The sequence below is a fragment of the Heptranchias perlo genome, chromosome 29, assembly GCF_035084215.1.
Source record: "Heptranchias perlo isolate sHepPer1 chromosome 29, sHepPer1.hap1, whole genome shotgun sequence".
NCBI lineage: Eukaryota > Metazoa > Chordata > Chondrichthyes > Hexanchiformes > Hexanchidae > Heptranchias > Heptranchias perlo.
In genome coordinates, this window is record NC_090353.1 from 26,196,049 (window position 1) to 26,216,728 (window position 20,680).

The following is a 20,680-nucleotide window of genomic DNA, read 5'->3' on the forward strand; positions in this document are numbered from 1 at the left end:
AGGAATTCCAATTCAAGCACAGAAAGCCAGTCGTTATTCACTCCTATTTTGTAGAATTCCATTTTCAAGCATAATATTTCCTTACATTACAACAACTACACTTCAAAATACTTCATTGTTTATGAAGCGCTTTGGGACGTCCTGAGGCCATGAAAGGCGCTCTATAAATGCAAGTTCTTTCTAATATTTTAAATACAAATTCTTGTTCCAAGCATTGAAATTATCGCTACTTAACTGTTTTAAGTGTTCAAGATTAGCTGAATATTAACCAGCGCCCATTAGTATGTTATCGTACTACCCCAAATTCATTCCCAGATTTCACCTAGAGACAGTCGTTATGTATTAGAAATCTAATCACTTTTATGTCATTTTTCTATTGTTTTCTGTTGTGGTTTACATTGAACATCTGAATAAATGACCAACTGTGCTGTGGTACAAAAATTTTTAAATTGTGTGCCTTTCTCTGCAACTTATAGACATCTTGATTCATGAATTATCTTGGTACAAGCAAAAATATTTGGCAAACCAGTCATACATTTAACAGGATTCAGCTGGGTGGTATGTATAATAGGGATGTTTAGTAATTACACAGAATTTGAGGGACAGATGCAGGTGAAGAAAAAGAGGCAAAGGAGAGAAACAGGAAAAAAAGAAAAAGTAGTGTCATGAGAAAAAAAGAACGAGGATTTCTGGTGATGAGGTGGACACTAGTCTGAGACAAAGGTACATAAAAACAGAGATAAGACACTGGGGTGGAGTTGATTAAGGGTTTTAATTTATTCTATGTGCTTTTTTTCAATGCACTGCTTATGTATTTAAGTTAAATTCTGCACTAACTCCTGCATTAATATAGCAGAGAGATAAATTTACGGCAAATATGTTAATTACAGTGATTAAAAATAGCATGTTGAGGAAATTAATCCACTAAAATGCTTTTCTTTCCTTCTTTGGCTCCAAAATTCTAATCAGGCCCTGGGCAGAAATCAGCCCTTCCTGGAGAATTGATCTTTGATTGGAGCACAGTCATTGTTTCTGATGCAAGCTCACAAATTACCAGATTTATTGAATTCAATTTCTCAACTTGCCATGGTGGGCTTTTAACGCACAACCTCTGGATTGCTAGTCCAGTAACACAACCGTTAGAGTACCATACTCTATGTGGAATTGCGAGACAAATATTTAATTTATTAGACTTAAATTCTGACTCTTCCTAATCGGACTGTATGAATTGCAACATGTTTTCTTCTACCGTTACTGACAAGCCCATTTGCCTGGAATAAAAGAGCTTTGGCTTGTGCTTCTGGTGTGGGAATCCGCCTTGGGCGATAGGGCAAAACAGGTGGAATCGCACGGGCCACGTGTTATATATCCCGCTGGGTATCGGACTGGGCATATAACGGGCGGCCGATATGATGCTACCCACTTGGCATTACTAACTCTAACCGTAAGAGAATAAAGGTATCTAGCCTATACTAAAAAGTGCCCAGCCCACGAAGAGTCAAATGGGAGAATGGAATACAAAAAAACACAAGAACTGGCAATTCTGCTGATAAGAGATTTCTATTGATCAGGGAACAGATGTCGCCGAGACGGTCAGCAAAAGTGTCCTGTACAAGGTAATCAATTGTCAAATCAAAGAAGTCAACAAATGTCCCTGCCTAGCAATTGACTTTCTATTGGATAGATGCAAATGGTGTCACTCGAGACCACATGTTTGCCCGGGAAAGTTTAATTGTAAACAATTTTACAACACCAAGTTATAGTCCAGCAATTTTATTTTAAATTCACAAGCTTTCGGAGATTTCCTCCTTCCTCAGGCAAAAAAAAACATTTGCCTGAGGAAGGAGGAAATCTCCGAAAGCTTGTGAATTTAAAATAAAATTGCTGGACTATAACTTGGTGTTGTAAAATTGTTTACAATTGTCAACCCCAGTCCATCACCGGCATCTCCACATCGGGAAAGTTTAAGATAAGAAGTTTTGACCAGCTCTGTCTTATCAAATAAAGGAATCAAAGATAATCCCGTTAACTGTTGAATTACTTTAAGGGCCTTTGACCTTGTTACTTGAGAAACAACAAGGAAAGATCAATCAAGTACAGGAAATTCACACCTAATTGAGGCAAACAAAGACACAGCAATCAAAAGCAAAATACTGCGGATGCTGGAAATCTGAAATAAAAACAGAAAATGCTGGAGAAGTTCAGCAAGTCAGGCAGCATCTGTGGAGAAAGAAACAGAGTTAGCGTTTCAGATCGAAGATCTTTTGTCAGAACTAGAAGATGTTAAAAGAGTTTAAGTTTTTGAGCAAGTACAGAGCCAGGGAAAGGCGGGGGGAGGGGAGGAAAGAACAAAAGAGAAGGTCGCTGATAGGGTGGAGGGCACGAGTGATTAAATGACAAAAGGGATGATTGGTGGCAGCGATGGGCAGACACAGCAATCTTTGTAAGAAACACGCTGTTTGAAGCCAAATCAAGTCTGTGCATTTCAGATGAGTTTCAGCAAATGCAAGAGTGGGCGTATCCAAAAAAAGTATAATGAAAGGTATAAATCAAAAAGCACAAAAGATCTAAACACAGCAGAGAACGAGATCTACCGTGTTGCGCTGTTGTCCAGAAGACTTGGAACCGGGTAATATCGACCTTGTACTCTGTTATTGTCGCTTAAATACTGTGTGTATTGATGATTCTGCTGATGTTATAATAATGATGTGGAGATGCCGGTGATGGACTGGGGTTGACAAATGTAAAGAATCTTACAACACCAGGTTATAGTCCAACAATTTTATTTGAAAATCACAAGCTTTGGGAGATTATCTCCTTCGTCAGTTGAGTGAGTGTGGGACTCCTTGAACGTTTCGCATTTATAGTCAGAGAACAATACCTGGTGATTACAGATAATCTTTCCAACTGCCCGTTGTCAAGGCAATCAAAGTGTTCAGACAGAGACCATGCAGACACTGTGACAACGGATGAACGGACACCGCGCAACAATCACCAGACAGGAGGGTTCCCTCCCAGTCGGGGAACACTTCAGCAGTCAAGGACATTCAGCCACCGATCTTCGGGTAAGGGTTCTCCAAGGTGGCCTTCGAGACACACGACAACGCAAAATCGTCGAGCAGAAATTGATAGCCAAGTTCTGCACCCATGAGGACGGCCTCAACCGGGATCTTGGGTTTATGTCACGCTACACGTAACCCCACCAGCGAATAAAGGTTATCTGTTTTTAATACAATGGGTCATTCTCTGTCTTCCTCTTCCTTTCGGATGTTTCTCCCTCTCTCTCTCTCTGTCTTGTGTTCTGGCCGTTTGTATATTCGGTGGTCCTGTAGGTAACACCTCTCTGTCTGAACACTTTGATTGCCTTAACAACGGGCAGTTGGAAAGATTATCTGTAATCACCAGGTATTGTTCTCTGACTATAAATGCGAAACGTTCAAGGAGTCCCACACTCACTCACCTGACGAAGGAGATAATCTCCGAAAGCTTGTGATTTTCAAATAAAATTGTTGGACTATAACCTGGTGTTGTAAAATTCTTTACAGATGTTATAATAAAGCCTTGTTATACCCAATTGGAACTGCCAAGTGAATTATTGGAAGGGTAATCTAGGGCTGAGTGCCCACAAAAAGGGGACCCTATCTCAACATTCCCAAGACAAATTTGTACCCGTGTGCTTCTAACACTAGTTAATAGTAACTTCCTGTTGTCTTCCGTGCCCAGTAAAATGACCTATTCTGCAATGAGATATTCTGTGGAACTAACAGCTTCCTTTCTTCTCTTAGATCCAGTGTCACATTTACTGTACTGATAGTCACTGGACAGTACGCATAGATTCCTGTTATCAACATCTAGCAATGTCAGTGTCCTTTCTTATCCTGCACCCAGCTATCTCAATAGCTCTGACTACGATCAGTCACTTCAGTATTGTGAGCTGTGAGTAGCAGACACCAGTCAATATTGGAAGATAGGGTGTGAAAGTGGTGTAACATAATGAAACTGCAGTGCATTTGTATCCTTTGGGGCTGATTTGAATCCATTCTGTTGAGATTCAGCACCACACAAATCCCAGAATAGTCGTATGATCTGAAACACATGCTGCCCAAACAAAGCTCTGCTGCTCTCATTTTCTTCCAAATGCCTGTTCTTTATTCCAATGCAAAATCACTTTCATCCTTTTCATTCACACTAATTTAGGATTTGCACCTGCAACTTGAGCATATCATTTTCTTACTCTGAATTTCAGTGGTGTTAGTAAACTAGCGGTGCAGTACTGATGGTGGAATGAGATAAAATGAGGTCGCTTTATATCTTGCTGTCTGATGCTCCCCAAAAAATGCAAAACATTGTAAAAGATAGGAAAAAGCCAGAGTAAACCTGGTCAAAGTGGCACCCATTTCAACCACATTTATACTATCACTCCTCTCTTGTGTTTCATTACAAGCCTTTGTAACTGAGACATTACAAGCCATTGAACATGTGCATAACTTAGCTAGGAAGCCATCTAAACAAGGACATCCCCATGGCATTAAAACAATAGTCTTTTCACTTTTAGAAGCTTTAATGAAGTTATCTAAGCTATACTAATCCCTCACAACACTGATACACTGTGACTTTTGATACAACACATGTTGCTTATGGCACCTTCTCAAATACAAAAAACATGAAAAGATTCAAAAACAGCAAATTGCATTTATATAGCACCTTTAATGGAGAAAAATATCCCGAAGCATTTCATAGAGGCATAATCAAAACGTGGACATTGAGCCAAAGAAGGAAATATTAGGAGGGGTGAGCATAAGCTTTCTGGGCCGGAGAGGTTGCGTGGCATTGCAAGAACACAAATCTCATTATTAAAAGGGTCCTTACGTCGTTAAGTACCAGCCCTAACTTTCTACAATGACCTTAATTGGTAATTAATTCACAAATGCAGCAATTTCTTGAAACTCACGGGGAGACTGACGATGAGTTCCCGTTCTGGCGAGGCTAACGGCGGAGCGACGCAAATCGTCCAGCAATTTGTGGCGATTCACAACTCATGGCATATCGCTCCCTCGCCACAAATTGCTGGGTTATTTACAAACTAATAAGAGCATGCACAATTTTCCCAGCAAGTTCTGGGTCGTTGAGCTGGTTGGTACAGTTAGGCACACAGTGGGAACCACATGCTTTAGGGAGTCAAGGTAATTTGGTGTCATCCCTCTGGTTCAGCTGAGTCAGGGAGATTTCAAGGATCCTGCCTGCATAGTGGGGTCTCACAGTTTCCACTACTTTATGCTTCTGGTGAACCATGTGATAATGTGCCCCGTAGAGCTGCTTTGGTAGTTTCTTAGGGTAGTGTTTGGGAGTCATCAGGCTCCTCCATTTTCGACTATACAGTGGACTAGTAGGGACGACAGAAACCTTGGGTTGCCAACACACATTCTTTGTATGACCTCTTAAAGATTCTAGAAAAGATCTAATGCAATTTTCTGTTATCCTCAGACAGTAAGGAGAACCAGAGTTACAAAGATTAATAGACTTATCTCCTGTCACCAACAATATCAGTGGTTTTCCTGAATGTGACATATTATTATTACACAGGGCTTGTATGTAATGGACACCAGTCAATAGCAGGTGTCTCTTTTTACCCACAGTAGTACAGTGATCTACAATGATTACATGCAGCTGACACCAGCCAATAGAGACAGTTTAATCTCAGTGATGATGTGATAGAGCGGCAGCTTTGGCCTGTGCCTGTGTTATTTTAGCTCAGTATCCTTCTCCTCCATCATTAAACATACTGTGAAAGGTTGGCTTGTCTCTATCCCAAAGAATGACTGATTCAGATTGTCTGCATCAATTATTGGTGCTGTTGTGAATTGAAGAGGTCGTTGCCACTTTGCAGAAGGGTGAGGAGGTCAATGGTTAAGGCAATAGTTTGAGATAATATAAGCTTCTGTCTTTCTTGAGAAAGATCCAGGGGCACATGGCCAAATTCTGTGTGGAACTGGGCATAAAGCTGTCTTTCTGCAAAAGGGATGATTGTCCTTTCTTTTTTACCTCAGTCAGGTCCAGGAAAGCCACTCTAGGCCTGTACAACCTGTTTGCTGGGTATGGCCTCCTGAGGCTGCTGCTGCTCCTCTTCCTCAAATATTCCTCCACCCAGAAAAGATTGGTAATAATAGTGCCAATGATGATTAGAGAAAGGTTTCTGAGGTGAAGCAAGGCAAAAAAAAAGTATGAAAGAAGTGATCTAAGAAGTGGCCACTCTCCTGGCAAGTCAGACAGCGATGATCCAATGACTCACTGTGCTGCAGCTACATGTCCCTTTAATACATTATCAACGTGTCTGCGAGCCAATAATCTCACTAGCTTTTATTGGCGGGTTTCAAGCAGGGCAGGCCATCCATTTGTGAGAGTTAAAATCGTGTCATAGTGCCAATGACATTGTTTTACCAACACCACCAGTTATTAATTTTTTTTTAAAAAGGGAATTTCAGGTTTGCAAGCCAGAAATTCCAGATGTGCAAACATTCCACTTAGCAGGGTCCAATATGATGGCAAACTACATGTCCACGTGGATTATTCCAGAAGTGCCATTCTTCAGATGCTAGAAATTATTGTTGCCGATATTAGCGAATGAACACTTAACATGTTCATATGACTTACCTTTGTTCATTTTAACAGCGATGTCAATGCATCAAAATAGCAGGAAAATGAATATCACACATATTAAGTATTCATCCACTAATATCACCATCCATAATTTCTAGGCTCATGAGTTTAAATAGTACAGGATAGATTTACCAATAAGCAGCGCCAGTAGAGCAGGTGCAGAATTTTCTCCCACCATTTTCTGTCCATTGGAATGTCAAATTGTGGGGAGCGCACTGGCTATTCCCCAACATGCACTCCCTAGAGTGCAAAAAGTACCTTTAATTCCGTAGCTTCCTGAGGTCTCAGAATTTGTGCAAAAATATTTAAATGAATACTTAGTGCGACTTCCCGGCTTTTGGACCAGGATTACACTTTCTGCTTTCAAAGCCCATTTTGAATGGGTGCAAGGCAAGCAATAGCTCCTAAAGGGGGACAGGGTTTTTGCAATTTTTACAGTGCCTTTTCAGGATTGTGGTTTAATTACAGGTTTTATTTTCCTATTTATGATTTTTTAATTAATAATATATATTTTGGGGAAGCGACATTTTTATTGACTCATTGCAGGCAGTTTAAACCTACCCCCTCCCCCCCCAATCGGGAAACTAACTGGATCGGGTGCAACGCTACTTTTGCACCCCGCCCATTGACGTCAATGGAGAGTTATATTTGGCGAGGACTTCTGCCTGGCGAGTTAGGTTAATATTACCCATATTGACTCAGTATGTTTGTTTTTAAATGTACCCAAAAAAAAGTCAATTTCAGTCCATCAAGTCACTGGAAAATGAACTGTAAATGAACCATTTACAGGACTTCAGCAGAACAAGAATAGATGGGAAAAGAAGACAACTTACCTTTGTTCATTTTAACATAACATGTGTGATATTCATTTTCCTGCTATTTTGATGCATTGACATCGCTGTTAAAATGAACCAACATTCATGGAAAAGTTACATAAGCAGATAACTGGGCTGAGTACGTCAGCACTAATCAAACTAGGAAGTGGCAATGTGCTTATATTATGATTTTACAAGTGGATTTGACTGTATTTGGATGTTTGAACAATATTCTAGTTGGGCTGATTTCTAACTAGTGCTCTCATTACTGCATGATTTTTGCGAATTAAACAGCCTCCACTATTTAGCAGACTGTGAACATTAATAGTTTCTCTTAGCAGGCCGTGAGGGTTTAATAGTTTTCCCAATAAATTTGATATCCTTTTCTGAGAAGGTCAGAAAAGCAGGTTTAAAAGTATGTGTTTTTCATATCTTTTCTACAGTGCTCTAGAATGATCAAACATATTACCAGTGTCCCATTATATCCGTAAAATCGATACTGTATTTCCTCACAATACTGTCATTTCTCCTGATATGGCAATAACTCATATAACACATTTAACACCTCCAAGTATAGAAGATGTTCGATCAGCAGTGTTTAAAGATACATTTGTTTCTAAGCTTTATAGGGGCTACTTTCAGTCCTGAATGATTTTCTTTGTTTATGTCTGAGCTACAATGTGTAAAAGCTATAATTTACTGTAAATTTCTAATGTGTACTAAAACTGTAGAACTTGTAGAAATATATGGAACTATAATAAAAGAAAGAACTTAAATCTATATAGCTCCTTATCATGTTTGCAGAATTTCCCAAAGAGCTTTACAACACTCACGGTCATGTAGGCAAATGCGGCAGCCAATTTGCGCACAGCAAGACACCACAAACATCAAATGAAAGAATGAGCAGCTAAATTTTTTTTTGGTGATGTTGGTTGAGGGAGGACTGTTAGCCAAGACATTGGATGTCACTCCCTGCTCTTATCCGAATACTGCCAGGGACCTTTATGTCCATATGAACTGGCAAATGGGGTCATGGTTTAACATCTCATCCGAAAGACGCACCTAAGCCAATGCAGCACTCTCTCGGTACTGTACCGAAGTGTAGGTCTAGATTATTTGCTAAATTCTATAGTGGGAATTAAACCCACAGCCATTTGTCTCAGAGACAAGTGTGCCTCCAATTGACCCAAGCTGAAACTTGTGGGACTATAAGAACTATTAGTTCCCAGTAGGACTGGAAAACTCTGTTCACTAAATAAACAGGGAAAATACTAAGCAGATTTGGGGAGCTGAAAAACAAAGCAGCTTGCCAGTTTGGAAATTATTTCCAAGTGTTTATGCATTGCAAACCTTCATTGTTTATTTCTTTGTTTTCTTGCTGCATTTATTCCTTTGTGTTGTTGAAGCTCTATCCTATTCATTGATTCTTTGGGCATGATTTTACCTTGGAGCCGGGAACCCAGCCCGACCCTAGATATCCGCGGGGAAGGGAACCGGGAAGAGAATTGAGTGCGTCGCAATCTGCGATTGCAACTCAACTGAAGGTGAGTACGTGTACTTCTGGGTTTCCCACGCGCCAGACAGCCAGATTGACAGGCTGGCTGCCCATCGGAAGGGAAAGGAGCAGCGAATCGTTGGGGGGGGGAGGGGGGGGCGGGAAGGGGAGAGAGATCGTGGGCCATGGAAAAAATCGGAGGGGGGAGGTGTGTGGACGACATTGGGGGTTCAGCCAGCATCAGGATTGGGGGAGGACCCAGCATTGGGATCAGGGGAAGGGTCCAGCTAGCATCAGGATCGGGGTGGTTCAGCACTGGGATCATGGATCGGGGGAAGGGGGGTCCAGCATTCGACTCAGGGGGGTTCCGGCATCGGCGGGGGCAGGTCGGCCAATCGCGGTGTCATTTTGCATCAGGTAAGCTTGTTGGGCCTCGATGAAGCACTCCTGCTTCTTCGGGCCCACAAGCAGTGCAATAAAGGCACTCGCCTCATGGATCCGGCCCTTCCCACCTGATTTCATCTGACGTGAATCGGAAGCGATGGGAAAACTGAACAGGTAAGGTTACTCATTTTACTTTTGTAATGTACAAAAACTTAAGAACCTCAACTATTTCAGTAAGGTACATTGCCCCTTTAAAGCTGGCCTGCGGGACTTCCTGTCTGTTGTGCGCGCCCATCCAAAAGCGCCTGGGTCAAACCCAGAAGTGGGCGTGTTGGAGCTGGGATGCAGTCCTGCTCCATAAAGCTATTATTTTAACCCCCCACCTGCCCCCAACCCACCCAATTTTGGAGGTTAAAATTACCCCCTTTGTCTATGTCAATGGTGCATTTTATTCATTTCTGCGATTTATTTGACTAAAACAACTGATAATCCTTTTTAGTAAGTGAAAATCAATTTCGGCAAGTTCAAAAACTTTGGCATTTTTAACTCAGGTTGAAGGAAATTTTGGACTTCCATGTCTGCAGCTGATTTACTGTGACACTGAAACAAATATTAATATTGCAGCAATAAAGCTAATCACACTTCAGGTATCAAGAATAATTGTCACTATAACATTAACCCTATATTAAAAAATTAACACTTAGAAAGCAATTCTAATAAATTATATACTTCTGCTCATCCTATCTTCCACTTTTCCCATTTTCTGTTTCTATTTTAAGTGTCCTTTTATTTCATTTCTATCTAATAAAGTATATTCAATATTATAGCTCTGAAAAAATATATTTCCATCCCCTGGTTTCTCAGCCTCCCTAAAGCCTACCATCCAGTTTGAACATGGTAAAAACCCAGGGAAAACAAACTAGCCTTTGCTTACTTCAAGATATGGTCCAAAGATCAGTTTTCAGAACCACTGCATGAGTTATTTTGTCCACATCAGCCAAGCAGTGTGATCATACCTGAATGGAATATCTCACCCGTGGGGTATGTAAGGTTGATGCATATTCCCAGACCTAATTCACAGATTTTTTTGATTCACTCTATATTGTAATGCAGGCATATACATGAATATTCAAAGTGTAAACAACCAACTTAATAAAATAAAAATGATTTCCTGAAGCACACAATTCACTTGCTGATTTTCAGGAAGATTTCTTTAGTGATTAGTTATATGAGTTCAGTGCAGCCTCGGTAATGACATCGACCATTAGGTAAATAAATCACACAGTTCGATGATGCAGCATGTTAGGGGACCAATGGACTGTGTTATGGAATGATGGGATGCAGATTTAATACCTCACCTAACTGATTTCCCAAAGGTGGAGTAATACATGCAGTAGGTGGCACCCCATTACAGGAAGGATATTAGAGCCATGGAAAGGATGTAGCAAAGATTCACTACAATGATACTGGGAATGAGAGGTTGTAGCTTTGAAGAAAGGTTGAAAAGTTGGAACTTACACAGGAACAGAGAAGATGGGGTGGGGGGATTGGATTTAATAGGGTGTTCAAGATTGAGAAAGGTTTTGAGAGGATCAAGAAAACCAGAAAGAGGAGAAAATAAATCTTTGGTTACTTGGGCCTTGTGAACAGAATTTTAGTGGGCCTCTAAACACTGATTGAAGCAGTTGAAAAATGTGCTTTTCTGAATTTTATGTAAATATATTCAAACTTTTAATTCTAAAATGGAACAAAAAAACAGGAAAACACAAACTGGTTCTCAAAAACACAATTAAATACATTTCATGTGGAAATCGGGCAGAATAAAATACAGCATACTGAAATTATTGAAGAATGCGACTGATTATTCTTTTTTAAATGAGGGCTTACCAGCTGTAACTCTATTGAGGTTGTGGGCACTAATGAGAGCAGAATCATTAACATCATCTCCTCCCCTCTCCTCTCCCTAACACAGACACATCAATCTGAGTAAGTCTTCCAAAATGTGCACACTTAATATCCACTAACAGAGCTCTCCTCTTTACTCTGTAAAGCTGCTATGGGGAGTTGTGAAATGGCTATTTTCAGCCTTATTAAGCAGGACATGTAATCTAACCACTGCAATTTGCACCAACATGTATGATCGCATTTAACTCTATCAAAGCTGGATTTTCTTGATTTATTCTTTTCATTTCCCTCTCCTTTTTTAATCAGTGAACAAAAAATAGTTTCTTTTCAAATTTTGTAATAATTCTGATACCAGAGACAAGTATTGAAAACCTCCTGCATCATTAGTTCATTAAAACAGAATTCACGTCAATTCATGAAAATTCAATGACTGGGTAACTATCATCATTCCAGCTGATATCAGCACACACAACTAATAGACAACGTCAGACGACTACTGAATATCTCTTTCATACTCTGACCGCGACACTTCCCTTTACGAGTTGCTCTTTAGGTTTTCAAAAGTGATATTTTATCTTTTTTTGTCTGCAGGTTTACCTTAAATAAAATAATTGAAATAGTAATTGCGCAGCTTGCCTAGATTTATCCTGTAAAAGTTGTGTGCCGCTTTGTACTTAAGAGGACAAATGAAAGGGAATAATGGTTAGCTGAGAAATACACCACTTTGTGATATCAGACTGTACAACTGAGCCCGTCAGTTTGAATGGAAGGGAAGTTTGTAGCCCTGATCCCAGCTATACATTTCATCAAAGCCATTTTCCCAGATTAACAGAGAAATAACAGTGGAACAGGTAAATACCCCCAGCAGCTTGCGTGCCGGAGAAATAAACTAATGGAAACAATCTATCGCAGAAGCTGCTGCACATGTAGCATAAATCAAATCCAATCCCAGTTTTCTTTAAAATAATGAATGCAACAGTAAGCAAAGAAGAACTACTCTACAACAAACAAAGACAAACTCAAAACTCCTGAAGGACTTACAAATTATTTCTATAGAAAAAAAATGTATGAGACACAATAAAATTGTACAGTATATAGAGGCTGACTCCTTTGGGACTGATTTCAAGAACTACAATGGTCTTTTATGATATATAGAATATACTATATTTCGTTAAGGAAACAGAGATCTTTGACAGGGTCTACGAGAATCTAACAAAGTCTGTTTCATGCTAATTGCAGGTTTTGCAATAATCTTACCTCTGGTGTCAAGGCTCAGTGCTCTCTGGCTTGTTTCAAACTTCCACTTTTTAATCTTGAAGTAGGGGCTTGCTCCTTCTAAGCTGGCATGTCTCCGCAGCTTGGTGAAGAACTGCAGTACAGTGCCCTGGCTGGCAGCCGTCACTGCCTCGGTGGCACTGCTGCTGCTGCCTTTAGTGCTCCCGGCCAGAACTTCAATCTGGCAACAAAAAAAAAACCATTGACGATATTTGTGAATTCACTCTGACAGTTTGCCTTCTGATGGCTTCAGGCAAAAGAGAGATGCTTAAGCATAGAACAAGCAAGCACAAAGCAAGTCTATGTTTGGAATCAAGGCTGATGACACTTCAAGCTATTTATACCGTCTTTCATTTATTTCATGCGAGTCTGTATAAAGGAAATGCCTGAAGCAAATGGAACAGACTGTTTTTATGCCACCAGTCTTTTGCCTACACAATACATTTTTGAAGTGCTGGCAATCAAATCTTTTTGTTTTTCATACAACTAAAAGTATCAAAGAATATAAAAAGAAATAGTAAGGTAATCTTTAGGCTCATAAGTAACAAGGGATAGGGCAACTAAGGGATGTGCAAGATAAACTCATGTGAGGTGATACCGAATTGGCAGGGATATTGAATAGATGCTTTGCCTCAGTTTTCACTGAAGAGGCTACCAAAGAGGAGATAACAACAGTAGAAAGAGTTGAGAGGGATACTACAACAGTTACGATAGAAATAAAGGAGATACTACACAAACTGGACAAATTTAAGGACTAACTCCTGGGTCCAGATGGATTGTACCTGTGGATACTCGAAATTAGGGAGGAGATAGCAAAGGCACTAATATCCACATATAAAAATTCAATAGAGAAAGAAATAGGGCCAGCGGACGGGCGAACAGCAAATGTAATTCCTATCTTCAAAAAGAGAGATAGAACTGATCCAGGGAAATATAGGCTAGTTAGCTTAACATCAGTGATAGGAAAGAGTCTAGAATTTTTGCTAAAAGGTCTCATAACAAAACACCTAGAGATGGAGAATATAATAAAAAAGTCAGCATGGATTTCTGAAAGGAAGGCCCTGTTTAATCGACCTTTTTGAATTCTTTGAAGAAATAACACAAAGAGTAGACGAGGGCAATGCAGTGGATGTGGTATACATGGATTTTCAGAAGGCCAATGATAAGGTGCCACATAAGAGACTCATGAGAGTGGTCAGGGTGTGTGGTGTCAGAGGCCAGGTAGCAGAATGGATTGAAAGATGGCTAAAAAAACAGAAAACAGAAGTAAGGTGTTAAGGGAAGTTTCTCAGACTGGCAGAAAGTGGGAAGTGATATCCTGCAGGGATCTGTATTGGGACTACTGTTGTTCATTATACACATAAATGTTTTGGACTCCGAAATTGAAGCGATGGTGTTGAAATTTGCAGGTCATAACAAATTGAGGGTATAGCTAATAATGTAAAGGACCGCACCAAAAAACAGGCTTGCAGAGCGGGTGGATAAATGGCAAATGAAATCTAATATAGAGAAGTGTGAGGTGGTTCATTTTGGTAGGAGGAATAAGAAGGCCACTTATTCCTTGGAAGATAAGAAACTAAATAGGGTAGAGGAGCAAAGAGATCTGGGAATGCAGATACAAAAATCACTAAAGTAGCAACACAAGATGATAAGGCAATAAAGAGTGTAAACAAACTACTGGGGTTAATTTCTAGGAACACAGGAACAGGAGTAGGCCATTCAGCTCCTCAAGCTTGTTACGCCATTGAATTGGATCATGGCTGATCTGTACCTCAACTCCATTTACCCACCTTTGATCCATATCCCTTGATGCCCTTACCTAGTCTTGAAAATTTCAATTGACCCAGCATCCACAGCCTTTTGGAGGAAGAGAATTCCAGGTTTCCACTGCCCTTTCCTGATTTTAGTCCTGAAAGGCCTAGCTCTAATTTTAAGATTGTTTCCCCTTATTCTGGATACCCCCAGGAGGAAATAGCTTCTACTCTACTCTATCAAATCCTTTTATCATTTTAAAAAACCTCATTTAGACCATCTCTCAACCTTCTAAACTCAAAGGAATACAAGCCAGGTTGAGAATAGAGTACAAAAGCAGGGAGGTAATGTTAAATTTATATAGAACCGTAATTAGACCACACTTGGAGTACTGTGTACAGTTCTGGTCTTCATACTACAAAATGGATATTAAAGCTCTGGGGAAAATGCGAGAATGTTACCAGAACTAAGAGGATGCAACTATCAGGAAAGACTGAGCAGGCTGGGGCTCTTTTCACTGGAAACGAGGAGACCTGATAGAGGTCTTTAAAATTATGACGGGTTCGATAGGGTGGATGTGGAGAAACTATTTCCACTTGTGGGTGAGTCCAGAACAATGGGTTATAAATATAAAATAGCCACTAACAGATCAAATAAAGAATTGAGGAGGAATTTCTTTACACAGAGCATGGTGAGAATGTGGAACTCGCTGCCACATGGAGTGGTTGAACCAGATAACATTGATGCATTTAAGGGGGGGTGGCTTAATGCATATATGAGGGAGAAGGAGATGGAGGGATATGGGGGCAGGATGGGAAGAGGTAATTAGAGTGGGTGGAGGCTTGTGTAGAGCATAAACACCGGCATAGACCAGTTGGGCCGAATGGCATGTTCCTGTGCTGTAGATTCTAGGTAATTTTACTTACCACACCACTTTCTCCAGAATCAGCAGGTGCAGGAACATTTGCGTCAACAAAGGTAGTATTAACTGATGAATTGAATGTATCCCCAGGCAAGGCAGAGCTGGGGTTGACTGAGTGGCTTGTCAGAGCTGTTTGTGGCAGTGGATTTATGACGGGCTGCAAACAAAATTAGAAATAAGCTAAATTTACAATAAAAACAGTCAACTCATTGATCTAAAGAGGAAGAGTTTAAATAGTCTTGATCTCTACTTCTCTAAAGATGGAGCAGTCTTTGTGGATTGGGAAAAATAGGATAGTAACACACAGTGAAAAACAACATGTTATGATTCCATGTGTTATTGTCTGTTTCTGTATCTATGTGGATTTTAAGGTGTTGGGCACAGTTATTGTGGAACTAGATTTCCTTTTAACACAACCACTCAGCATGTTTCTTTAACAAAATTTTGTGTCACTTGATAGGTTACAGTTGTAGATGTATTTTCTGTTTTCTTTCTTTTCTTCGCAATTCCTCTCCCTGGAATCTGAGCTGTCCTCCTCAGTTAGGACAGGGCAGTCCTGCCAGTGGTCGCTGTCAATGCTGCTTTTTGATGAACTCACTTGATTGATGAAGCAAGGCTTCCCTCTCTCCTCTAGGTGCACCATCCATGATTGGCAAACTTACCCTCTGAGGGAACCTGAAGTGTGAATGTCACTCAAGATAGGGATCTCCAAGCGGAGTCCAATGCTCTTGTCGTGAAGCTACCAGAGGGACTTACATTTACATTACTGATGACAGCAGTTAAGATTTAACCTCCTTGAGATGAAAAAACATCAGCTATGTTTTACAAATTCAATAGTCGAATTCAGATCTCTATGAATTACTTTTGTTTAAATAAAGGTAATTTTTCTGTGAATGATTTTAAGGAAAACATATTTCACCAGTACAAGTTCAGGTTAAATCATAAAACAAAATGGCTAGGATAAAAAGTGCATGGATTAATGTGTACTACTCTATTTTAACTTTAGTGTGCTAGATTACACTCAATGTGTAAGATTTATATTAAAATGACATATCTATGAAAGTTATTCATTTAATAATAAAGAGAAATATTTTACTACCATGTCATATTAACCACAGAAACATGATATTATTATGTTTAAAGTTTTAACACAATGCTATTGGTTTATTGGTTATTGGGAAGTACTTTAGTCTGCATGCTCTCCAGCAAAATCTTTAACTCTCCTCATCTCCTGGTTGCATCCATTTTTTTGTTCAGCAATCTTTACACACACAAAATAAAATCATATTTGAGATTTAGATGTCTGCAAAATGACAGGTAGGCATAGGAATCAGACGGGAATATCAAGAAACCTGCAGGAAATAAAATGGTTTTCTGTTTGTAGTCACTTTACTACATGACAATGGTGGTTAAAAATACTCCATCAAAGACAATGGGCTGAATTTAATTCTTCAATAGTTCGTTGGGGGCAATGTTGATTCATCATGCCTTTCAGAACCTTGTTTTATTTGTTTCATTATTCCGTCAAATAAATATTCATCAGCCAGCTTCAATCTATTCCCAACAAGATTCTGCATCAGAATACTGATATTTCACTGAGAAGTGAATAATCTCAAGGCGTACCTCACTGATCTAGAATCCATTTTCTCCCCAGATAAAAATGACCCTTTTGACTACCATGTTGGACGGTGCGAAAAAATACTTGATTGAATTAAGTTATATGAAGAATGCATCCAAAATTACTTTGGAGCCTCCCACGGCTATGCACTATGCTGGATCTAAAGCTTTTGGTGCCCATGAATGTACACCTCGGAATATCCTACTAGAAGAGAGTTGGAATATCAACACCTACAGTCAGTTCAAAGCAACAATGAAGGGCTATTTATTCCAGTTGCCTTGACTTCCCACTTAATCATACCTTGTAGCAGCGCAACATAGCATTCATTTAAACCTACTAAAACCTTGTCATAACCATTCGCACACACAACATAGTCAATTTGGCACTCTTCCATGAAATTAGTATATTAAAAATGTTAACTTAATGTCCCTTACCTTATTGATAGCTTTAAGTTATTGCCCACAATTCATACTATACGTGACCTTCTTGGGTCTGGACCCATTATGTGTACACTTCAGTTGTCTTGAACTGTTTTATGTCTGCCCTAGACATGTTTAGATTGATTTGCATTGCATATTTAGATTGATTTCAGTGATAATTAAAGTTTGAAATATTTTGAATGTTTCCACTGCACCTGCCGGAAATGTGTATCAAGTGATTCCTAAAATAAATCTGAATCTGAAACTCTCAGCAACTTGTAACAATCTGCAGCCCAGAAATTACTGTCTGCGACATTAGCAGTTGGACACTTCACGAGTTTGCATGATATCCATCTGTTGCAATTTCAATGCAGACTTTAGCTCATTTAGGTTAATTAGGTTAATGTGTCTGCAAAAATAGGGGAGAAAGGAACGTCATACGAATGTGCTAAGCATTCGTCCACTAATACTGGCAACAGTCATTTCACCCCACCATTGGTAGCATAGCTTTCAGTAGACTTGCCCTACTTCCTGGAACTCCTCCCCTAAGTCCCTCTGCCTCTCTGTTTCTCTGTCCTCCTTTAAGAGTCTCCTCAAAATCCATGTTTTTGACCTAGCCTTCAGTTCCCTTTACTAAGCTCTTTCCTTTGGTTTGGCATCTGTTCCTCAGAGAAACTATTTCTCTGTAAAGTGCCTCGGGCCATCTTGTACATTAAAAGATGTAATATAAATGCAACTTGTTGCTGTTATTATATTGTTTTGCTTAATTCTTTTTACTTCCTAATATATTTTAGCAGCCCAATGTTCAAATGGAACATTATTAAGGGCAAGGTAACAAGCAAACTACTTCCAATGTATGGTATCTACCCTCCTTTTTTGACTTATAGTTATTGATTTTAGAGACCCTATACGTACTACAAATTATCCTCTTAAATTTCTCCTTTGTAGATTCTTAAATTAAGAACATAATAGGAGCAGGAGTAGGCCATAGGGCCCCTCGAGCCTGCTGCGTCATTCAATAAGATCATGGCTGATCTCCGACCTCAACTCCACTTTCCAGCCCGATCCCCACATCCCTTGATTCAGTCTTGAATATACTTGACGACTGAGCATCCACAGCCCTCTAGGGTAGAGAATTCCAAATATTCACAACCCTCTGAGTGAAGAAATTCCTCTTCATCTCAGTCCTAAATGTCTGACCCCTCATCCTGAGACTATGTCCCCTAGTTCTAGACTCTCCAGCCAGGGGAAACATCCTCTCAGCATCTACCCTGTCAAGCCTTCTTGGACTCTCATGTGTTTCAATGAGGTCACCTCTCATTCTTCTAAACTCCAGAGAGTATAGGCCCATTCTACTCAATCTTTCTTCATAGGACAACCCACTCATCCCAGGCATTAATCTAGTTAACCTTTGTTGCACCGCCTCTTAGGCAAGTATATCCTTCCTTAGGTAAGGAGACCAAAACTGTACATAGTACTCCAGGTGTGGTTTCACCAAAGCCCTGTACAATAGCAGCAATACATCCTTACTCTTGTACTCCAACCCCCTTGCAATAAAGGCCAACATACCATTTGCCTTCCGAATTGCTTGCTGCACCTGCATGTTAACTTTCTGTGATTCGTGTACAAGGACATCTAAATCCCTCTGAATACCAACATTTAATAATTTCTCACCATTTAAAAAGTATTCTGTTTTTCTATTTTTCCTACCAAAGTGAAAAACCTCACATTTCCCCACATTATACTCCATCTGCCACCTTCTTGCCCACTCACTTAACCTGTCTATATCCCTTTGCAGACTCTTTACGTCCTCCTCACAGCTTACTTTCCCACCTAGCTTTGTATCGTCAGCAAACTTGGATACATTACACTCGGTCCCTTCATCTAATTAATTAATATAGAGTGTAAATAGCTGAGGCCCAAGCACCGATCCTTATGGCACCCCACTAGTTACAACCTGCCAACCCGAAAATGACCTGTTTATTCCTACTCTCTGTTTTCTGTCCGTTAACCAATCCCCAATCCATGCTAATATATTACCCCAATCCCATGAGCCCTAATCTTTTGTAACAAACTCCTATCTGGCACCTTATCGAATGCCTTTTGAAAATCCAAATATACAACATCCACTTGTTCCCCCTTATCTACCCTGCTAGTTACACGCTCAACAAACTCTAATAGATTTGTCAAACACGATTTCCATTTCATAAAACCTTGTTGACTCTGCCTAATCATATTATGAATTTCTAAGTGCCTTGTTACTACGTCCTTAATAATAGATTCTAGCATTTTCCCTAGTACAGATGTCAGGCTAACTGGCCTATAATTCCCTGTTTTCTCTCTCCCTCCTTTCTTGAATAGCAGGGTTACATTTGCTACCTTCCAATCCACAGGGACCATTCTAGAATCTAGGGAATTCTGGAAGATCAAAACAATACATCCACTATCTCTGCAGCCACTTTTTTTAAAACCCTAGGATGTAGGCCATCAGGTCCAGGGGATTTGTCAGCTTTTAGTCCCATTAATTTTTCTAATACTTTTTCTTTACTAATCTTAATTACTTTAAGTTCCTTCCTCTCATTTGACACTTGGTTCCCCACTATTTCTGGTATGTTTTTTGTGTCTTCTACAGTGAAGGCAGATATAAACTATTTGTTTAACTTCTCTGCCATTTCCTTATTCCCCATTATAATATCTCCTGTCTCTGTCTCTAAGGGACACACGTTTACTTTCGCTAATCTCTTCCTTTTTATATACTTGTAGAAGCTCTTACAATCTGTTTTTTATATATTTCTTGCTATTTACTCTCCTATTCAATTTTCTCCCTCTTTATCAATTTCTTGGTTATCCTTTGATGATTTCTAAAACCCTTCCAAACCTCAGGCTTACTACTCTTTTTGACAACATTGTAAGCCTCTTCTTTTAATCTAATACTATCCTTAACTTCGCTAGTTAGCCACGGTTGGATCACCTTTCCCGTGGAGTTTTTATTCCTCAAGGGTATGTATATTCGTTGGGAATTATGAATTATTTCTTTAAATGTTCACCATTGCTTATCTACCGTGATATCTTTTAATCTAATTTCCCAATCGACCCTCATACCTACATAATTGGCCTTGTTTAAATTTAAGACCCTAGTTTCGGACTTAACTTACATCACTCTCAAACTCAACATGAAATTCTATTGTGACATTTCACTGAAGCAGATGGAAGCTGCTCCATGATATGAGGTCTACATGTCATGCATCCACTGCCAGCACTGGGTTATTGCGCTTCCAGGCTATTTGAGGCCCATCTTTTTACGTTTCTACTTTCCCGCTGATATTTCTGTTGATCAGTTGAGCACAAAGCAAACCTTAGCGGGGCCAGCTTGTAAGTGAAAAACTCCTGATTGGCAGACACAGTGCACCTATAGGCCTAAACATCAGATGACTGGGC

The 20,680-nt window shown here is 39.8% G+C and overlaps 1 protein-coding gene across 1 annotated transcript in view; it reads right to left on the minus strand.

Moving 5' to 3' along the window:
- The window catches only part of cbarpb (CACN subunit beta associated regulatory protein b), a 142,105-nt gene that overhangs the window by 15,769 nt on the left and 105,656 nt on the right, over positions 1-20,680 (minus strand). The window contains exons 7-8 of the mRNA XM_067968717.1: positions 15,210-15,362; positions 12,514-12,712 (exon numbers count right to left, since the gene is read on the minus strand). Of these exons, the coding sequence (XP_067824818.1) occupies positions 12,514-12,712; positions 15,210-15,362 (352 nt within the window). The remainder of the gene's footprint in view (positions 1-12,513; positions 12,713-15,209; positions 15,363-20,680) is intronic.